At 31.3% G+C, this 19592-nt stretch overlaps 1 protein-coding gene across 7 annotated transcripts; it reads right to left on the reverse strand.

Moving 5' to 3' along the window:
• Positions 1-6296: 6296 nt before the first annotated feature.
• On the reverse strand, positions 6297-13564 carry LOC100167435. Of its 7 annotated transcripts, XR_510624.3 has the most exons (10): positions 12912-13563; positions 10302-10442; positions 10054-10234; positions 9780-9963; positions 9518-9695; positions 9213-9446; positions 8804-9148; positions 8534-8726; positions 8227-8290; positions 7072-7108 (listed from the first exon to the last, which is right to left on the reverse strand). XR_510624.3 is itself a non-coding variant. In XM_008183898.3 (9 exons), exons 1-9 carry the CDS (start codon positions 13215-13217, stop codon positions 6933-6935), a joined length of 1938 nt encoding a protein of 645 aa, XP_008182120.1. In that variant the 5' UTR covers positions 13218-13563; the 3' UTR covers positions 6297-6932. The 7 variants fall into 7 exon arrangements, 6 of the variants coding, with proteins under 6 accessions (XP_008182120.1, XP_008182121.1, XP_001951486.1 ...); XM_008183898.3 differs by lacking the exon at positions 8227-8290 and having other exon boundaries at positions 6297-7108; XM_008183899.3 differs by lacking the exon at positions 8227-8290 and having other exon boundaries at positions 6816-7108; positions 9780-9957; positions 12912-13564.
• Between the last annotated feature and the right edge of the window lie 6028 nt (positions 13565-19592).

Here is a 19592-nt window from a genome sequence, read left to right on the forward strand (position 1 = left end):
GGTTTTTTGATTTCATAAAGGTACCTTTAATGTATTAATGTCGTTGAACGGTTGAACCCATCCACAGTTGGATAATATACATAATAATATAATATATTATTATGTATGCGATATAATATTATTATATCGCATACTGGCCTATTACTGCTGTAATTGTAATCGTTTTGTGTTTGTTCATATTTTATTCACAAAACAGATTACATATTTACTCTTCATTACCTATTAACTTGAGTTTTACTCCCATAATATTTTCAAAAAAGATTTTATTTTGTTGTAAAATAATTTTTGGATCCTCTAATCCATATTTTTAAATAATATAATATTCGTATCGTTATTCCTTCATTATAACTATTGGAGTTTATACGGTTTCATTTTGTTTACTGTTATTGACTGTTATAATAATATAATAACAATAATATTATATTTAGATAATAAGATATTGGATTTCCAGTGGAAATTTTCCATATAAACCTTTTACCTTTGCTTATCCGGAATATGACAACTATATTATGAATATTTATATTTAAATTGTATAATTTTATAATAGATTTATTGCGTATATTTTTATATATTTTTATATTTTAGAATAGAATTATGAGGAAATTAATCAAAGTGAAAATTTTAAAATTAATATTTTAAAGCTAAAAATTCTTCAATTGACAATTTAATACAAGTTTCCTCATAAGTACCTATAGTTTTACTGAAACCCAAAAATCTGAAAAAATAAAGGCACACTATTTTTCATAGATATATGTAATTCAATGAAACTTGACGAAAATAAATACCTAAATAATGAACAACAATTTTAGTTATTTTGTTGTAATTCAAAAATATCTGTAGTAGGTACTTGAAATTTTTAGGTATTTTATATTTTACTATACACAATACACAATACACAATGACATTTTCAAAATATTTACATTAATTTTAATCTATTTCCTATTTATAGTTTATAGTTTATACCATATAACTATTACCAGTAATACAATATAATATAGAGGGTGATTTTTTTAAAACATGATTACCCTATTGGTTATTTATATATTTGAATTATTAATTAAAGCTTTAATTTATACTTCAAATTCAGATTTTTGAAATTATTAAATATACTTGAAGACTATATTTTAGAATACTTGAGATTCGAGAGAGTAGAGTTTTTGAGTTATATAACTTAGGTAGTGGACCACGGTTAATATTTCTATGGTGTAATGGGTCTAGTAGATTTAGAAGCTTAAATTATTTGAAAATGTTGGTAATTACTAATCAGTAATCACTATTGATCTATCAATATAGATAGGTAAATAATTTGTAAAAAAAATTCAACAGCTATTCCAACTATCCAAGTTTTATACGTATTGCATCTAATATTACATATTATAGTTTATATTTTTGTAAAATCTTTTTGAGAATTATTATCATTAGTACATATATATCATATAATTATTTTAATAACTCAGAACTTACTCATAAAAATGTGGATTAAGATACATTTTCAAGAAAATCATCAGCTAAATAAATTACAGTAAAAAAGGGCGGATTTCATTGGAAAAACAGAAGTTTGTATTGTCGCCACAGGAAACCCCTTAAGTACCTATTAAAAATAAAAATCAGGAATTTGAAAATATAGTCTTTAGGTAGGTATACTATATAATGCTAAAAATCAGAATTTGAATGAATGGGGAAAATGTGGGTGAACATGCTTAAAAAATCACCCTATAAGAATGGGTGTAGAATGATAGGCCTAAAGGGCGATTGCCCACTGGAATTTTGTTTGGACTCCATTCCGTACATTTTTTTAGTTACCTACATTTTAAGAATATATGTTGTGTACGAAAGGCTAAACTGTGCGTCACGGTCCCCGGGAGGCGTCGCGAGAGTTGGCGAAGGGAGCCTCGTCAGAATACCGGAAATCAAAATGAATATAGCCGCATGTAGATCGTGCATAGTTAATATAAATATTATTTATAAACATTATTGCGATTATGGAAACGATAATGAAACACATTACGAGCGTCTATTTGAAGTTTTATTTTTTATACTATAAAGCACTGTTATTGCACATCACCCATAGGTATTGCAATATTTTATACGTCTTGTTTTAATTTTTTATGATAATGAAAGGGTTAGAACACCTCTGCTATAGCTCATTAGGTCCCTAAGCTCCCTCCCCCTATATAGGTAAATTCATATAGGTAAGGAGTACCCTTAATATAGGGTGACAGATCGTGCCCGTTCAAAATAGTTTTTCGTAGGCAATGAATAATAATGATTTATCATTGAATTTAAATTTAACACATATTTCGTGACCTACTGAAGGACGCATTTACTGAATTTCACTGAAGGTGTATTTACACCTGACACTTTCAACGTATCGTACGCGCGTTTTTCTATTTATATTATTTTCAAGTTCGTATAAGCGTCGGCGGCACGATGGCGCGTATGGCCTAAGCGCCGGCGAGTACGAATTTAAATAATGTAAATAAAAAACAGGCATATGATGCGCAGGGCTATGAAATGGACCAGTAGCGCTACAGTACTTACAGCAGAGCGGTACCTACCCCTACTTGTCTGTTTTGTTTTACTGTGTCGTTGAAAAATCGTGACCAAAAATTAAAAAGCCAGTGGAGGGTTTTGACACCACCGCACTAAATTGTATTGATAATAATTAATTTACGCACGACATGCCATTGCATACGAAATAACGTTTAGAGGCACACTTACAGGAATCGTTGTATTTAATGTGCCTTTGAAATTAAATAAATTAGTAGGTACACGATATTATGAATAGTACAATTAAAATTAAAAAATAACATAACAAATAACAGCTCGCGGTTTTAGGCCTTGTTCCTAGTCCTATATTGTAGATATTAATATTACATTATAATATACGAATTTACATAATATACTTGACTGTTCCACTGTGACAAATAATATGCGCATTTTCTCCATTTGATGAAATATGTTAATACCAGGATAAATGATCACTCACTCTCATTAATAAGAAAACTTAGAAGTGGAAGTAGTAGAACCTTAAATGAGATTTGACAAAATTGTTGCATCATGCAGGGTCGCAGGGATCAGGCCATTGTGATACTTTTCCCGAAAATATACGGCCCAATGCCCCAATCACAATTTTATTATTGGTTACCGCTACATTAGCTTTTCCATGAGATGTACTCAAACGGAAAGAAATATCTATTACGACGACGCAACAAGTGAAAAGGAGGGAATTTACATATTGTTTGAAAAATCATAATATGAATATCACGTATAGGTATCAATGGGACTTAATTTTCATTAAAAAACGATAAACATTATTATGGCACTACGCCGATTGAAAAATAGAAAATTCCCAATATTTTTAATTTGGTCAAATTATAATAGCAAATTACTAGCTTATTGGCCACGGCCATAAAGATCTGTCCGTGCTATTGGCGATAGAAAGTAATAAGGTGTGACGGGAACGCTGTGTATCATTTATATTATATTCTTATATATTTCTCCAGAGGCCCGTTACAAATCCAACCCCCGCTGGCCTAAAAATTGATAACGTTTCTATCGCCAATACCATGTCAACTCACGATATGTAAAACGAATGAACTGTCGTAACATTGAAAAATCAACGTATTTTAATCCCTTCGATGTAATGAGTTTTCACAATTTTGGAACCATTACGAATTTATTGCATAACGAGTAGGTAACGGCTCTAAAAAATATATATATAAATAAATAGCTTGCTACTATGAAGTTTTTCTGGCTGTTATATCATCCAATAATATGATCCAGTACGTTTCTCAAACTATTCCACCGCCGGACCCCCCTTAGTGTAGCGCGTAGAGTATAGTAAAAATTATTGTGGACCCCTCAATAAAAACAACCTAACCTAACATCATAATAATTCACGGACTTCAGTTTGAGAAACGCTGCTCTAGAACATTACCTATAGGGTTGCAAAAAACACTTTTTTTTTTTAAAGATGGTTTTTTTGTTTTTCATATTTGAAGAAGTCCTATAAATTAACCATAAAGTCATAGTTCTTATTATTTTTTATAAATATATAGATTAGGTCTTCCTTACGAGACATCTTTTTTTAAAACTATAAAAATATTAATTTGCATATAAGCGTGTTGATTTAAATTTTGATAAATCTTGTTGTAAAAGTTCTTTCTGGGTCCTTTGAAATTCGTTATATTGCGAGTCGACTGTATTAGCTATTTAGCTCCAACATAATTATATAGATTTTTGATTTTTAAAGCATTAAAAAAATAAATAATTTTATTGTAGATACTTACTCGATGATAATTATATAATGGTTGTAATTTTGTATGTTTGTTATAAAATACAGAGATAAATTATAATATAATCATATCTATATTATTTAATACTAATTAGTAATTAGGTACTATTAGTTTTGATGAATATTGAAAATCACAATTGAAACAATTTTAATCAGTCACAATAACCACAATTAATTTTGACAATAATGCACGCATTTTTTTCCAGGCTTTAATGCAAAAAGACAAAAACAAGACCTATAATGTTAGAATATATTTTTATTTTCATTAGATAAATTATTTTAATTAAGTCTATTTAATTTTCTTATAGCAATATTATTGAACTTTAAAATTTTTAGAGTATTTGTAAAGTTTCAATATTCTTAATTCTAAGAAAATATTGTTATGTTATACTCATACATTTTGTTATTTTTATGAATTTGTTTAATAATTAACTATAATTTTAAGGTCAGTATTGTATATTAGTATTGTTGAGAAATTAATAAACCGGTTAAAATTAGTTAGTCAATATTATTTTAATTCATAAATGAAAAATAAAATTAGGCACCCTCAAACATAAAATGTATATAGGTATGTTAATTGAAAGTTTATGGCTAACTACTATAAATATATTATAATGTTTACATTTTAATTATTAGGAAACTATAGGTATATTAATCGAATGACAATAAAAATACATTTAATTAATAAAATAATATTTTTAATGTTTATTGTTACTTAATTTTTACATTTAATATTTTTCTTTGAATGGTATATCTCTAAAATTATAATGTCATTAGAAGCTATATTATAAACATATAACTAACTTGTTTAAAGTAATAAAATTATTGTGAAAAAAAATAATAATTTAAAGATTACTTAAGTATGTATACATAATAGTGTATGATTTTAATACCAGGAAATAACATAGACAACAAGAGTCCTACATAATATAAATGCAATCTAAAACAGATGTTGAAAAAAAAGATAATTAATATAAGTACAGATAGATGTTTACAAAACAAAGAAATAAATATATTTTAACACGATACCAATTGAAAAAATATTCTTTATACAACAACTAATGGAAAGGACATTATTGCTATAATTTGTTATTAGTAAAAGCGCACGTAAAAATAAATAAACATTATATACTTTAACAAGTTTTTAAGAAACTCTTCTTTTCATTAATATAGTGCAGTATAAAAATGCATGTTACTTTTGTGTATCGATGGATGCATCGATTTTTAAACTATGCATTTTATAAAATTATTTTTTTTTCGACATAAATATAATTTTTTTAATTATCATTAATGTGAGTACTAATTGAAATACAGAAGTTATATTTCATTAATCACAAAGGTATATACATGTGTCTACCATACATACATAATCATAATATGTAAAGTATGTATTATTTAAATTCAGTCGCCATTATGTATTAAGAGAAAACTAATGTTTTCTGTTGGTTGTCTTATCAACTTCTATAATTAATTTTAATTTCGTAACTTATCCATCATACTATACTATATTAGTTCTACAATAATATTGTAAAATAATAGTTTTTAAAACCATATTAGTGAAGACAAATATTTTTAAGCAAAATTTCAAGTGGACATCAATTTGTGCCCACTATAGATTAAAGCTATATAATATGCTCTATAACCACCATTAAATTCTAAAAATAGAAAAAAGTATGTAATTTAAATGCTTACCAAATAATGCACTGACAGAAACTTAAGCTCAAAGATCTAAATACTTTCATTTAAATTTAAATCAGAATATATTTCTATTTTGTTATTACTATTACTAGGTATTACACGAGATTACCCTTTGAATGAAAATGGCCTAAATAATTATTTTTATTTACAATGTTACACCAGTTTTTATACATACAAATTTAATAGAAAAAAATCTGTAAAAATATTAATAATATATAAGATATATACAATATACATATAATATATATTATATATAAATATATATTTTGTAAGATTAATTTTCAATTTGTATACATTAATATTATAGTATATACAACTCAAGTAAAATTTACATTCAAAAAATAATTGTAGGGAGGTTATAGTGCATCATAATGGAGGTAGACATTTTATGTAGACTTAGCAAGGGAACCACAAATATGGGAATTTAAGATTAGAGGGCTCCTACTATCATCATGTTGGTGTGTCAGAGATACATACTTAATATACAAAAAGGTATTTATGAGGAGCACATTTTCTTAGAAGAAAATATTAATGACAAAAATAATTTAAAAAAATAGTCAACTGAACAGATCATTAATACAGTAATCTACATATTATTTTAAGTAAGTTTTTTTTTTGATTTGTTGGTCATTAATTAAATTTGTTTTGCTCCATAAATAAAATGGAATGGAAAAGAAATGAATGCTGACTAATTTAATAGAAATTATGAATTATGGTTTGGTGTTTGGATTGAAAAATAAAAGCAGATAAAAACTGAATTTGATTTAGCACAATATTAAAATCTATTGATGCGAATGTGTGCAAGAACAAGAATACAGAATTGATACTTAATTCAAATTATATCTTAAGCTATATTTCACGTACAAATAAGGACAAAAAAAAAAAAAAAATTAAAATGAGGAATATTATGACGAACCTTGCGTTTTACGCACGCTCATTATTTGCTGACAAGATTTAGTGGTGTTTCATCTTGAACAGGTTCTTCAATTATAGTTTGAACAGCCGCTGAATTGGGCGATGGCGGTTGTTCTACTTCATAGCAATCTTCTTCTAATTTAGTTTCTTCTGTTTTTTTAATTTTGATTTTTTTCTTATTCATGCTTATGTCCATACCTACACAAGAATAAACTGTTAAGTATTTTTAACCGTTCTGATGCATAATCGGACGACTCCACAGTGAACTGTAATTAGGCATGTGAAATTCACAACCAATACTTCTTCGGCTTACATTATTAAATAGTAAAATAAATGTTTATTATAATAATAATAGTAATAATATTTTTCATAGGCCAGAACACGGTTAACAAATTTGAACCCATTTCCATTAAGCATTACAAATGAGAATAAAAATAATTTAAGATACTACATTCTTAACAGGTTAATTTATCCTGATACTAAATACTTAGTTAAGCAGATAATAACATAATAACAACCACCACCCACTAGCTAATATTAGAAAGAAAAAAGCAAACATTTATAACTATCCACCGGAAAATGCTTATAGTTGGAATGAAATTTGAATTATCACAGAACATGAATTAAAAAGTATCAATATGGTCCAATTCAATATAATCATGAAGAACAGGATTTTTTAAACATACATTTAATACTTTAATCACATATCTAGTCAAGTTTAAAATTTTACTAGTTACAAAAAAAGATTAAGAGTAAGTTAATTTTTATAATGAAAAATGTAATTAAAATTATTATCCTGTATCAATTAATTAAATATTTAAATTATTATTATGTACTATAATAAATAATAAACAATATATCAAAAATGTAAGCATAATATAAAACATTTTAAATGTTATACTATTATCCTATAAAGTTGATATAAGTTTTTTTTTAATAAACTAAATCTCATTTTTAATATACCCAATATTTCTAATTTTTGACAACTAATTTTCTTTAAAAATACTTAATATTATAAAAATTATAAATACTTAATATTTTTAAACATATTCAATTTTTACACAATTCAATTTTAACATGTTATTATTAATTACAAAAGTATTATGTTCATGCTAACAAAAATAATGCGTTTATTATGAAACTTTTTGTGATAAGTTAGTAATTATGGTGAGTTTTTAAATATAAACAATAAACTAATTTGAAAAAAAAATATAATAAATCTAAGCATATTACAAGCTGTTTTTAATATAATAAAATAATAATTAACAAGAAATTTGACTTAGTGTCATCAACTTTTACCGCATTGGCATTCTTACCTGAAGCAAGCGTAAAATCTTGTATAATTGTCCTGACCACCGCTTAATTTTAGTTTTTAATGTGCTGCGGTTGCATAAATATATTAGTGTACCAAAAAAAAAAAAAAAAAAATACAATTATTTGGCACTTAGCTATAGTTTTACTACACAACGTGAATAATAAAAGTAACTAGAAGAGGGTGTTAGTTTAAGACAGAAAGGAGACGTCCGAAATTTTTTTTAAAAACAGAAATATATTAGGTTTTTAAATAAAGAAGGAAATATATTTGATTTTTTCTAGTTTATTAATATAGGCGAGAATGCTAACCGTTGTCTGATCGTTTTCTACGTTGTCTAGTATGTATGGTGTCACGTCTCATGGTGGGTGGTCTAATTTTTCCATGTAGTTTATAGTATAATCCACAGGCATTGCATACTGGGTCTTCATTTAATCGTCGCCATATTGTTGAACATGTAGTCCCACAATTACTGCACATTCTCTGAACAGATGATTCCCTAGCCTGAATGAAAACATTGATTATAATAAGTATATAAAGAAATAAATATTATATAAACCATCACTTATCATTATACTTACAGTACGTTTTCTGGGTATATTTGGTGAAGCATTTATGTCTTTAACTTGCTGTTGTACTTGATGACCATCTGAATACCGCCTAATTGTGGCTTGTGTCTGATATATCTTGCGCTTTTGTTCTGACGATACTAATTTACCACGTACAACAGTAGCGCCCTTGGGTGTGCCAGGAGACTGACCATCATCACTCTCAGTGGATAATTCTTGAATATGAGTAGCAGCAAATAACAGCATACCCATGCGATCTGATGGATCTGTAGGAGCATTCGATTGACCCTGATTGTTGGCCCATTCACCAACTTGCATAACTTGAGGACGTAATTCAGAAGTTGTACCATCAGGATTCTATAAAAATAAAATATATTGTACTATAATAAGTACTAAAGCTATGGTAAATTTGAGTACTAACTTTTGTTTGAAATATTAGGGTTTGGCCACTGCCTTGTAAATTAGGCCATGCATAAGCAGGCTTCACTATAACAGCAGGGGAATTGGCACGGATTTTTTTAGTTGTCCAATTTGTAACATTTCCTTCATCTGATGAATTAGTATCATCACCAGCAACTTGTGTTCGGAAACCGCTTAATTCCAATGCTCTAGTTGGACAACTTTGTTTACGACGGTCTTTGCTCGTACTCGAAGCCTAATCAAAACAATAAAACACCGTCAAAATAATAGATATATTAGAATTTTATAAAATTTAATGAACCTTACCCAGGATGTTGGAATGCAATTAACTAAAGAAAATTGCTTTTGGCCAATTTTATGGGTACCATTAACGATTGTACCATTTACCATTGGGAATTGTACACTAGCAATAACTTTTGGTCCTTCTTGTTGTTCATAATTTTCATTTCCATCGTCATTTTTAGTGCTATACAAACCATTGAAACTATTAATATAATATATTAGTTTGGTTGTCAATAATAAAAAATAATTATAAATTTATATTAAAAATGTACAAAATGATACTTACTATTCTTCATCATAATCGTCGTCTGGTTCAGTTTTAACTACAATAATATTTTCGTCATCATTATATGTTCCATATTCAGCATTGTTGTCAGTACAAATAGTGTCATCTCCTGAAACGGTTTCTTCTGAGTCATGAGCTATTGTCACCTCTGCTGCCATTTCATCACACCCTTGAATAACTTCAACTATATATGAATAAATGTGATATAAACTTATATACTTGTGTATATTTAAATATACACACTATTTCAAGTGTATTTTTTTTAAAAACTTACCATGAGAAGCTAGAGATGCATTTGTTTCATAAGGTGGAGAATTAGAACTATTATTCATGTTATTAGCTGAACTATTGGCCTTAATGTAACGGGGATCAGATGATACACCCGATGATGAAGAGTGATTTGAATCCGCAGGACTGTACACATATTCAGAATTTGGTGAATTCTTAGCTTCCTCCTATTTGTATTTAGAATAAATTACATTTATAAATCTATTCATTTTAAAATTTAAAAAATATTCTTACAATTGCTGGCTTTTTAATCATGTCATACAAAACACGTTCTTGACGCTTGTATGTTTCTCTATGGCTGTAACACTGTTCAGTATTTTGCACACATTTTGAGCAAAGTTTATTTGGCAAATCTTTAGCATCGGTAATTTGTACCTGAAACACATTTGTTTTAGTATTTTTTTGGTATGAGACTATGTTATAACTTGTAATCTACAATTAGATATTAATACATCCTTTGAGTCTTAAAAGCATAGACTTTGGATTTTAAATTAGTTAGCCAGTATCCATTAATATTAACCGTTAGATAGGTAGATACAGCTTTTTTTATTAACAAAAAATAATTTGTTAATTAAAATACAAATTTTAGAACAACATTATAAAATATATTCTTAAGTGAATTGTTAAAATTTAACCATGAAGATAGGTAAAACTGTTTGTTAATAAAAACAAACAATAGATAACACATAAATAGGTGTTCTAATAATTATCAGATTAACTATTATATAATTATAAAATTAATATATCTTGAATTTTGTTTAATTTAGAAAAAATATTTAATAGTAGGTATTATATAACAAATTAAAAACTTACTATTAATTAGAGTAAGTAAGGAAAACAAATTATAAATAAATAATAGTAGTTTTCGAATATACCTAGTGTCAACATTAATAGCGCGTGTACATGACAATAATACATGCCAATTTGTTGATCTAAGAAAATATTATATAGATATTTTAATTAGGCAACTTATTTGGTGTTACTTTAAACAATTCATATAATATAACCGTTCTGAAATCCGTTCGTAGTTCTTATTGTAAATGAAGAGTATCTATATAACTATTTACCTATTACTGATAATGGTCATTATTTATCGGATAAATTTTACCCAGTAATATATTATTATTGTATAATATATTATTATAACTTCACTGTAAGCGATAATATTACGTAATATCTCAAAAACAACTACTGTTCGAAATGTGTTGAATAAACAAAGGGCTAAATAAAAGAATATCGTTTGCCTACTGATCAATCGTATAATGGTGGTATTATAGAATTATACAATATTATTGGAAACGTCGACGACGACGACGTAAAATAAAAACCGGCCGCCTATGATCGCGCGCGCATTCGCCAGATGTGCGATGTATTTACGTTTTCGACCGCGGCGGCGACGATTTGCGGCACGGACCAAGAACTACTAAGAAGACGTGCAACCGAGTATATCTTCGTCCGTGACGCGCGGGAGTGGGCAGGTCCCAAAGCGTCTCCTCCCTCATTACAACTGTCTGGTGGAGTTTTAATATTTTCGAAAATCGGACCCAGAATCTCGGGTGCCGCGAGGAAGAGGACGACGATGGTGAACAATAAGGTCGAGCAAAGAATGGACGGAGGAGTGATGAAAGAACCGACGCGACCGCGCCGGTGATAGTAAAAAAAAAACCAGGGGCACAGCCGTCGACTTAGAAGCACAAGAGCTGATACCGGGGCGGCTATAAATAAAACCTGTTTGCGCCGAATGGAGGGGCATGGGGGGGGAGAAATGTGCGGGGACAAGCGACGAGGGAAGGACGAAAATAAAAATATATATCAAATAAAAATAACACACACGCACGCGCGCGGGCGCATACGTGGTACGAAAACATGTGTGTGCCAATGATAAAAACGACACGGAGAGCCAAAATGTCAATATAATACACATTATTATAATATTATAATATCATTACGGTACGACATTACGACAATATTGTTCGATGATAATGACGATTTCTCACTAGAGTAATAGAGAATACCTACGGGCAAACGAATATTAATGATATTGTTAATTATATAATATTTTAATATTAATTAATATTCCCGGGTTTTCGTCGGAAATCGTTATTATCATCGCCGTGATATTGTCACAATCATTACGATATCATATTATTATTATAAATTTCTCATGACATAACAACAAAAACAGAAACCACGGCCACACGACGGCGGTAATGATAATTATCGTGTATGGTAGCTGGTGGTGGTGGTGGTGGTGGTGACAACGCAATCACACGCGCATATACGTACGCGCAGGCGCGCGCTTGATTATGCGCTGCCAAACAATGGCCTATCATGAAGCGGTCGCCATTATCAATAACGTTGGCGGGCCGCGGGCGGCGGCGGCGGTCAGCGCGCGCGCGCACGCCCGTTACGAAACGAGCGGCCGACCGAGATACGGCGGACGGGTTTGGCGCGGTGGCCGATTATTATCGTCCGGACATACGCGAGCGGTGTCTCGGGGGGTGGCCGCCGCGCGCACCGCAGACGCACGATACGCGTTAACGAAAGACGCCGCTCGAAGTACGCACGGACGGATAGATAAATAAATGTGGATAGATAAAGACGGAGTGAACGAGATAAAGGGGAGAGAAATAATAATAATAACAATAAGTGGCGGCGGCGATGATAAAACCGCGCAACGCCATTATCGGCAGCCGCCGAACGCATTATCACATTTTCGTGTTTTCCCGTATTATCTCGGCCTGTTAACAATATTTCCCGTCCTGTTAACATTACGACCGCCCGCCATAAACAAATAATATTGAAAAGGATTATTACGATTTGGGCGCGTGCCCGTCCCCTTACCCCAAATACACGGTAGATTTTCTCCGGCAGCGAGGGCACCTGGTTGTTGAACACCGATTCGCCTTCGTCCGCCTTCAGCGTGTTCAGGCACAGACGGCACATCTGATAGATATCCGTCGGGCTCGTCGTAGTCATCGTCGTCGTGATCGTGGTCGTTAGGCTAGTTATGGACATCGTCGTCGTCATCGTTGTTGTCGTCAACGCTGCAGCTGTCGTCGACGTCGCCTGAGCTGGCGGCGGCGGCGGCGGAGTTGGAGAAGACGACGGCGGCGGCTCCTTCGTCTCGCCGTTAGAGCTGCTGTCCATCGCGGCGTCTATAGCGGCGTGCGGATGGAACTGATGAGCGGATCGTTTTCTGCCCGAAAACGAACGACTGAACTTCTTTGTCGTCGGTTTTAACTGTGCTGGCTGCTAGCACGCGTATTTGGCCCGGCCGATCGCGTCACTACATAATAAAAACTCTTCGTCGTCCCGGAAGGTGTATTTTTTATCGAAAAAAAATCGTCGGAAAACGATTCGGAACGCTGAGTGTCAATCGTTGGCGGGTGGCCGACGGGCAATACGCACGATAAACCGTGTACACACGAAATGACGCTATCACACACGGACGATTATTAATCTCGGTAAACGCAAATGGCGGTCCTGCTCTGACTGCGGCGGCGGCGGGGCTGGGGGGCTTGGCTATCATTGTCGGTCGGGCCCGACCGCCACGGTCCCATCACCCCCGCTCCATCGGACGGCCAGACACCGCGACCCCCGACGCCGTGGCGTCGACGCACGAACCGTTCCACGTTGGCAGCACTGCGGACCGCGTTATCCCGAGTCGTCGTCGACGGGGGGCCCCCTCGCCGCATCCATAATACCGAGCGCGAATGCCGCTGCTGACAACAAAGAACCGCGCGCGCGACTGGTGCAAGGACACTGTAAGCGGCGTTCACATATTATCGCCGCCAAGGAGGTTCCGACTTTTGAGAGCTGCCGCCACGGCTCTAAACAGCCACGATAATATATTATTATAATAATATTCTTTTGTACTATGTTATAATATTTTTTGTAATATTTTAATTGTATTATTATTATTTTCCCCTTACCGACGGTTTACAGTGTTATATTTTCTTTATCTTCGAAATAACGGTATCATTTTTAATTATTATCATTATCGTTTTTCGATTGATAGGCGACGCAAAACACAACGTTTTACGTCCGATAGTCGATACCCGCGAACAACATATTGTCCTAATTATAAGACTGGACGTCGCATGACGAAATAATTATTTTTCATGGGACACAATACGTGTGAACACTGTTACAGAGTACTACGTGTTTACTGCAGCCTGCAGCTGTAGTGCTGTACACATCTGACATTTTCAGTAAATAAGTGCCAAGCTCAAATCATGCGTCACGCAGTCTAGCGGCTTCAAATTATATTCCTACTCATGATTAATCAACTATAGAATATAGATATAGATATAAGAATAATATAATATTATAAATATATATCAATTAGGTATTTATAATATTATCAAACAAACCGTGCAAATGTGTATCGCGTATAATTTACCCAGGGTGCATAGGCGCAAATAGCCCCTAAAGCCCCCCTCCCCCCACCACAACATTACCTATATTTTGTTTAAAGCCTATTCAATATTATCAAAGTTGGACTTTGCCCCCCAAAATACTCATAACTCGCTTTAAAATTAAAATAATATTATATACGAATACAAATCTTATTTGAATTACAACAAAACAACGATATTTCGTCGAAATTTAAACTTGAAATGACAATAGAAATTTTATGATTGTATCTATATTTTTGAGATTTTTAGGTATGTGTTAGAACAACTTATGAACAACCATTAACTGTATATTAAATTCTCGAGTCGTTTCAATTAAAATCTGGAATTTATTAATTTATAGGTAACTACAAAATAATTTCAAAATTTTCGCGATTTTGATGAATTTTGTAAAGCGCTTATAATTAAAATTCCGTCTATGTACCTATTTTCAATATTTTAAAATTGTCATAATTATTACTTATGAGAAATCATAGGTATTTTACATTTTCCAACTTTTTAACCAAGCAATCCTATCAGACATTTTTCTATTAACAATGATAGGAAAAAACTAAACAAATTTGAATACATTATTTCCATAATACCAAAATTTTTACAATCGTTATTATACAATTAATATTTAGTTATTTTAACAAATCCAATTGCATTAAAAATTAAATTCAAAAGCTACTAAAAAATGTATAAACAAAATCATTTTTGTATTACCGTATAACATGGCTATAGGTACAATGTTTTATGATTTTATAAACATTGTAAGCGATTCATAGACGTATGGCTGCAAATTTTTATTAATTTCAATTATCGATAGAATTCAATCGTTACTTTAACGCTCGACTTAATCACGTTATAGTTATATTCTCTAGTATATATGAAGGTATATTAAGGTTGACATATTGATAAGTGCATGCGGCTATAATATATTACACTCTGTCCAGTGAGAGAATATGCATAGGTTTATAGGTTTTCTGCCAAAGGCGTGCTCAGGAATTATGGGGCGGGGGAGTCGGTTAAAAATTGTTTTCAAACAAAATATTTGTTAAGTTTAACGTTATCAAATCTAGTTTAGCGCCCACGCAAATTTGTAAAGACACCTATATGTACCTACTACCTATTATTACAAACAGCTAAGAACGATGGCGTAAAAATTAATTGCCGGCAATCATTAGTTTTTATGATATGGTCTAACGAAGTTCACGATTTTCGGTGCTTTGTCTTTTGTGCTAACAAATGTTCAATTTTTTTTTTAAACCTAGGTAAATCAACCTTTTAAAAATGTTGGTGCAAAAATAATTCTGCCACCCACCTATGGTGGTTTTGCATAACAAGTCAAGGGATGTTTTCGATTTTAATTGTCCGAGCGAGCGAGTGACCAGTGACCACGCAGGGTTTATATGAAAATTTAAAAAATTTTAATTAGCTATAACTTTAAAATATGTCTAACTGCTAAGTGCAGACTTCCCTATCACTTTCAGCATGCTTAACTACATATAGGTACGTTAAAACAAAAGAAAATTGAAAAAAAAAGGTTGTTTATTAAGACAGAAAAGTTCCAAATGCGCGGTAATATATTGAGTTGTACTGATGCGTAAAACACCGGAAATCGTGAACTTTTTAAGGCTATAACTTAAAAACCAATGATTTTCAATTAAATTTATTATATTTATTCAATCTAATTATTTTTCACAGCATCGTTCTTATTAACTCGTTGTAATACATAGGTGTCCGAAAAAAAAATTTAAAAATTATTGTGAGTGCTGAACTGGATTTGTTCCCAATAAATTATTATAAGTACATATTATTATTATAATTTATCTTATATTCGTAGTGTCCATGGAGGAGGTGGGGTGAACCCCATAATCACCCCCTTCAAGCACGCCCATATTTTCTGCGCATCTCCCGTAGTGACACCCTGCCATCGTGTGACGGGTCTCGGTGGTAGCCGCCAGCCTGCAGGAGTGTAGAATGTAACGTGGGCCCTGAAGATTCGGCGCATTATTATTATGGTAGATCCACGTTTGCTCTACCTTCTACCAAGTTAGATTTTCTGAAAAGTATAATACACATTTGAACAATTATAGGATTGTTTAAAGATTTGCAACCAATACTTTATTTTTTTTTCATTCTGTTATCCTAATACTATTAATACTGTTACTGTGTTGATTGTGTTACAACTTACAATAATATTACTGTTTTGTACATTGGGCGCGACCCGCTGAAATAAATAAATGGATAGGGTCTAAGAGTCAGCTGACATTGTATACAGACGATATAGTTGAATACTATGTAATACAGAATAAGTACTGTCAATCTTACAATACTTAGAAAGCATTTTTAATCAAGTAGTAAGTATGTACTATTATTTATAGCCGCCTACTCGTAGGCTACTGGTCTTATTTCTTCTCGATTACTGCATATATTTCACCTAAGAATATTATAATATTTTATATGCAACGGACTACGGACATCGGTTAATATTACATATTAATTATTTTATTTAATTAGAAAATTAAATATGGTCGATAATTAATATGCAGATTAATTGCAGACAACTTGCAGTGCGGCCCGACGTCCAGTGCGCCCCCCCCCCCAACACACACATAACAGAAAACAACAAACTATCATGATAGGAAACCAAATGGATAACAAAAATTATCACAATATTTTAAAATTCGAATACCGATAGACGGATGAATGAAAAATTATGAAAGTGACGTAAAATGTTTACATTCATAAATGTCAACGTCAGTAGTATAATGCTAATAATATTATTAATAATACTGCGACTTTAGCGGAAAAAATATGTATCCGGACACAATATTACCTCTAACACGGCGGCGCCTACAATACAATAGAATTTTACCAGCACCACTACACTTTTTCACTACTTTATTATTTATAAATTATAACGCACACTATAATATCATGTTTGTAGATATTAATGTATTATAAACAGTGGCAACCATGCATAACGCATAATAATATTATGATTGATCATAGACCAGCCCTGCCCCTATTTTTCTAACAACACATTGTGATACACGATTGAAGGCTCTATTTTTTTTAACTCGAGTAGATGAATATTGAGTGATCGAATGACCGAATTGTCCAATGCACGCGTCCAGTAATATAGATATCTCTTTCCGGCATGTACTGCTGACCACATCGTTTTTCCACTGATTGCAATATTTATTTATTTTTTCTCAATTTTGTTGGTTAGCGACGCTGACCACGATACGTGGTTAGTTAATATACCACCAGATAGCATGGCATTTATCAATATTTATTAGTTATTACTTATTAATATTATTACTATTGAATAATTTTTATTTATATTTTACTTTCAACTATTATAACGACTTAGGTATGAAGAATTTTTATAACATTTTAAAGCTTTTTGATTCAACGAAAAATTGTTATTGACATTTATAGAAAAACCTAAATAGAATGATTTAATTAAAATAGATAAAATATTTTGAAAATTGTATAATTAATAGAAACCGATAATATTATAAACATTTAGTAAACGTTTTAAGGATCTACGGCTTACATTTTTTAAATTACAATAAAATATAAGGAAATGGTACTATAAGAAATCGGGAAAATATCCAATTTTGTACAAATTTAACTTCAACTGTTTATCAAAAATTAATTTGACTTTCCAGTAAACTTTTTTTTCGTTAAAGGTAAGAAAACCAATAAGGAATCTTTAAATTTTAAAATCTTAGATTTAAATGAAGATTTTTTTTGTATTTCTTAGTATCTATACAGTTATTTTTTTTTAGTTGCGCCAAAACAAAATCAATTTTGTCTGGATTTGCGTAAAAATTTTCTGTTTTTCCTTATTTTTTTTTTGTTTTTCCCAACGTTTTTGAAAACCACTCCCCAAAAGTGCCACTTAGATTCACTTTCTAAACAGAAGATATACTGAAATAGAATATCGAAGCATTTTTACTGCACTAAAAGTTGATAACAGACACAAAAAAGTACCACACCCAATGTTAATTAAAACCATTCATCGCTCCGCTCAGAATCTAACTCTACCTACATAGGTATTAGGTACTAATAATTTATTATAATAATATACTTTATGTTATAACGACACTTAAGTATTAGAACATTTATAACAAAAAATATTAATTCATCCGATATATGTCTATGACTTGCAAATAGATAGATTACATATAATTTAGTTATAGTGTAACCAACAAAAATTGGTCAATAAATGATATAGGATAAAGTATAAACGATTTTAGATTTTTTAGACTGGGTGAGATGGCTTAATATATTTTTCCTCAGCTAGGGAAACAATGAAAGTACCCATCGTATTTTTGATATAGAAATCAAAATACCTATGTACCTATTTATAAAAACGAAAAATCGTCACGTCGTTTGACGGAGTTTGACATCGATTGACGCTAGAGCACGCGCGTGTCATATAATAATGTTTTAACTACTAAAAAAACAATGTGACCTGATATTATTTTTAAGTACAATTTTTACCATATTTTTTAAGTTTTTTAAAAAAGTAAATGGAACGTTAATTACAGTGAAAGAGTTTGAAGAAAAGTGGCATTTTTCACGTTGTCTATAAGAGCGGTCTATATATAGTATCAAAGTAGGTACCTACTTTTACGCACGGTCAAGTTGTTGCTCCTCCGAGAAGAGGGTTTATACCTACCATTATTATTATAAACATACCTATATACGTATTACATTCAGTATAATTTTAATGGCAATCGTAAACTCAAAATACAAGTTTTTATTATTTGCGAAGTGGGTACAAACTTCTCGCATAGTGCCACAGCGAGACTCTGAACTTACCAAAAGCTGAAAATGAAATCGAATTTCAAATAATATGTTTTTGTGAAGAACAGAGTCAGAGATCTTAAAGCCATAATATAATTGGATAGAGTACCTACTTACACTGGTAGAACGTGAAATATTACCCGCTATCGGATGACTGGCCGAATAGTCAGAAATGTATTTGATTTTTTAGGAACAAAATAATTTATTAGGTACCTACCTAGGTACTCAAACAGGACAATATCAAAAAATCTCGACAGAAGCATAAAAATTAAAAAGCGCGGACATTTTTAAAAAAAATATA

The sequence above is a fragment of the Acyrthosiphon pisum genome, chromosome A1, assembly GCF_005508785.2.
Source record: "Acyrthosiphon pisum isolate AL4f chromosome A1, pea_aphid_22Mar2018_4r6ur, whole genome shotgun sequence".
NCBI lineage: Eukaryota > Metazoa > Arthropoda > Insecta > Hemiptera > Aphididae > Acyrthosiphon > Acyrthosiphon pisum.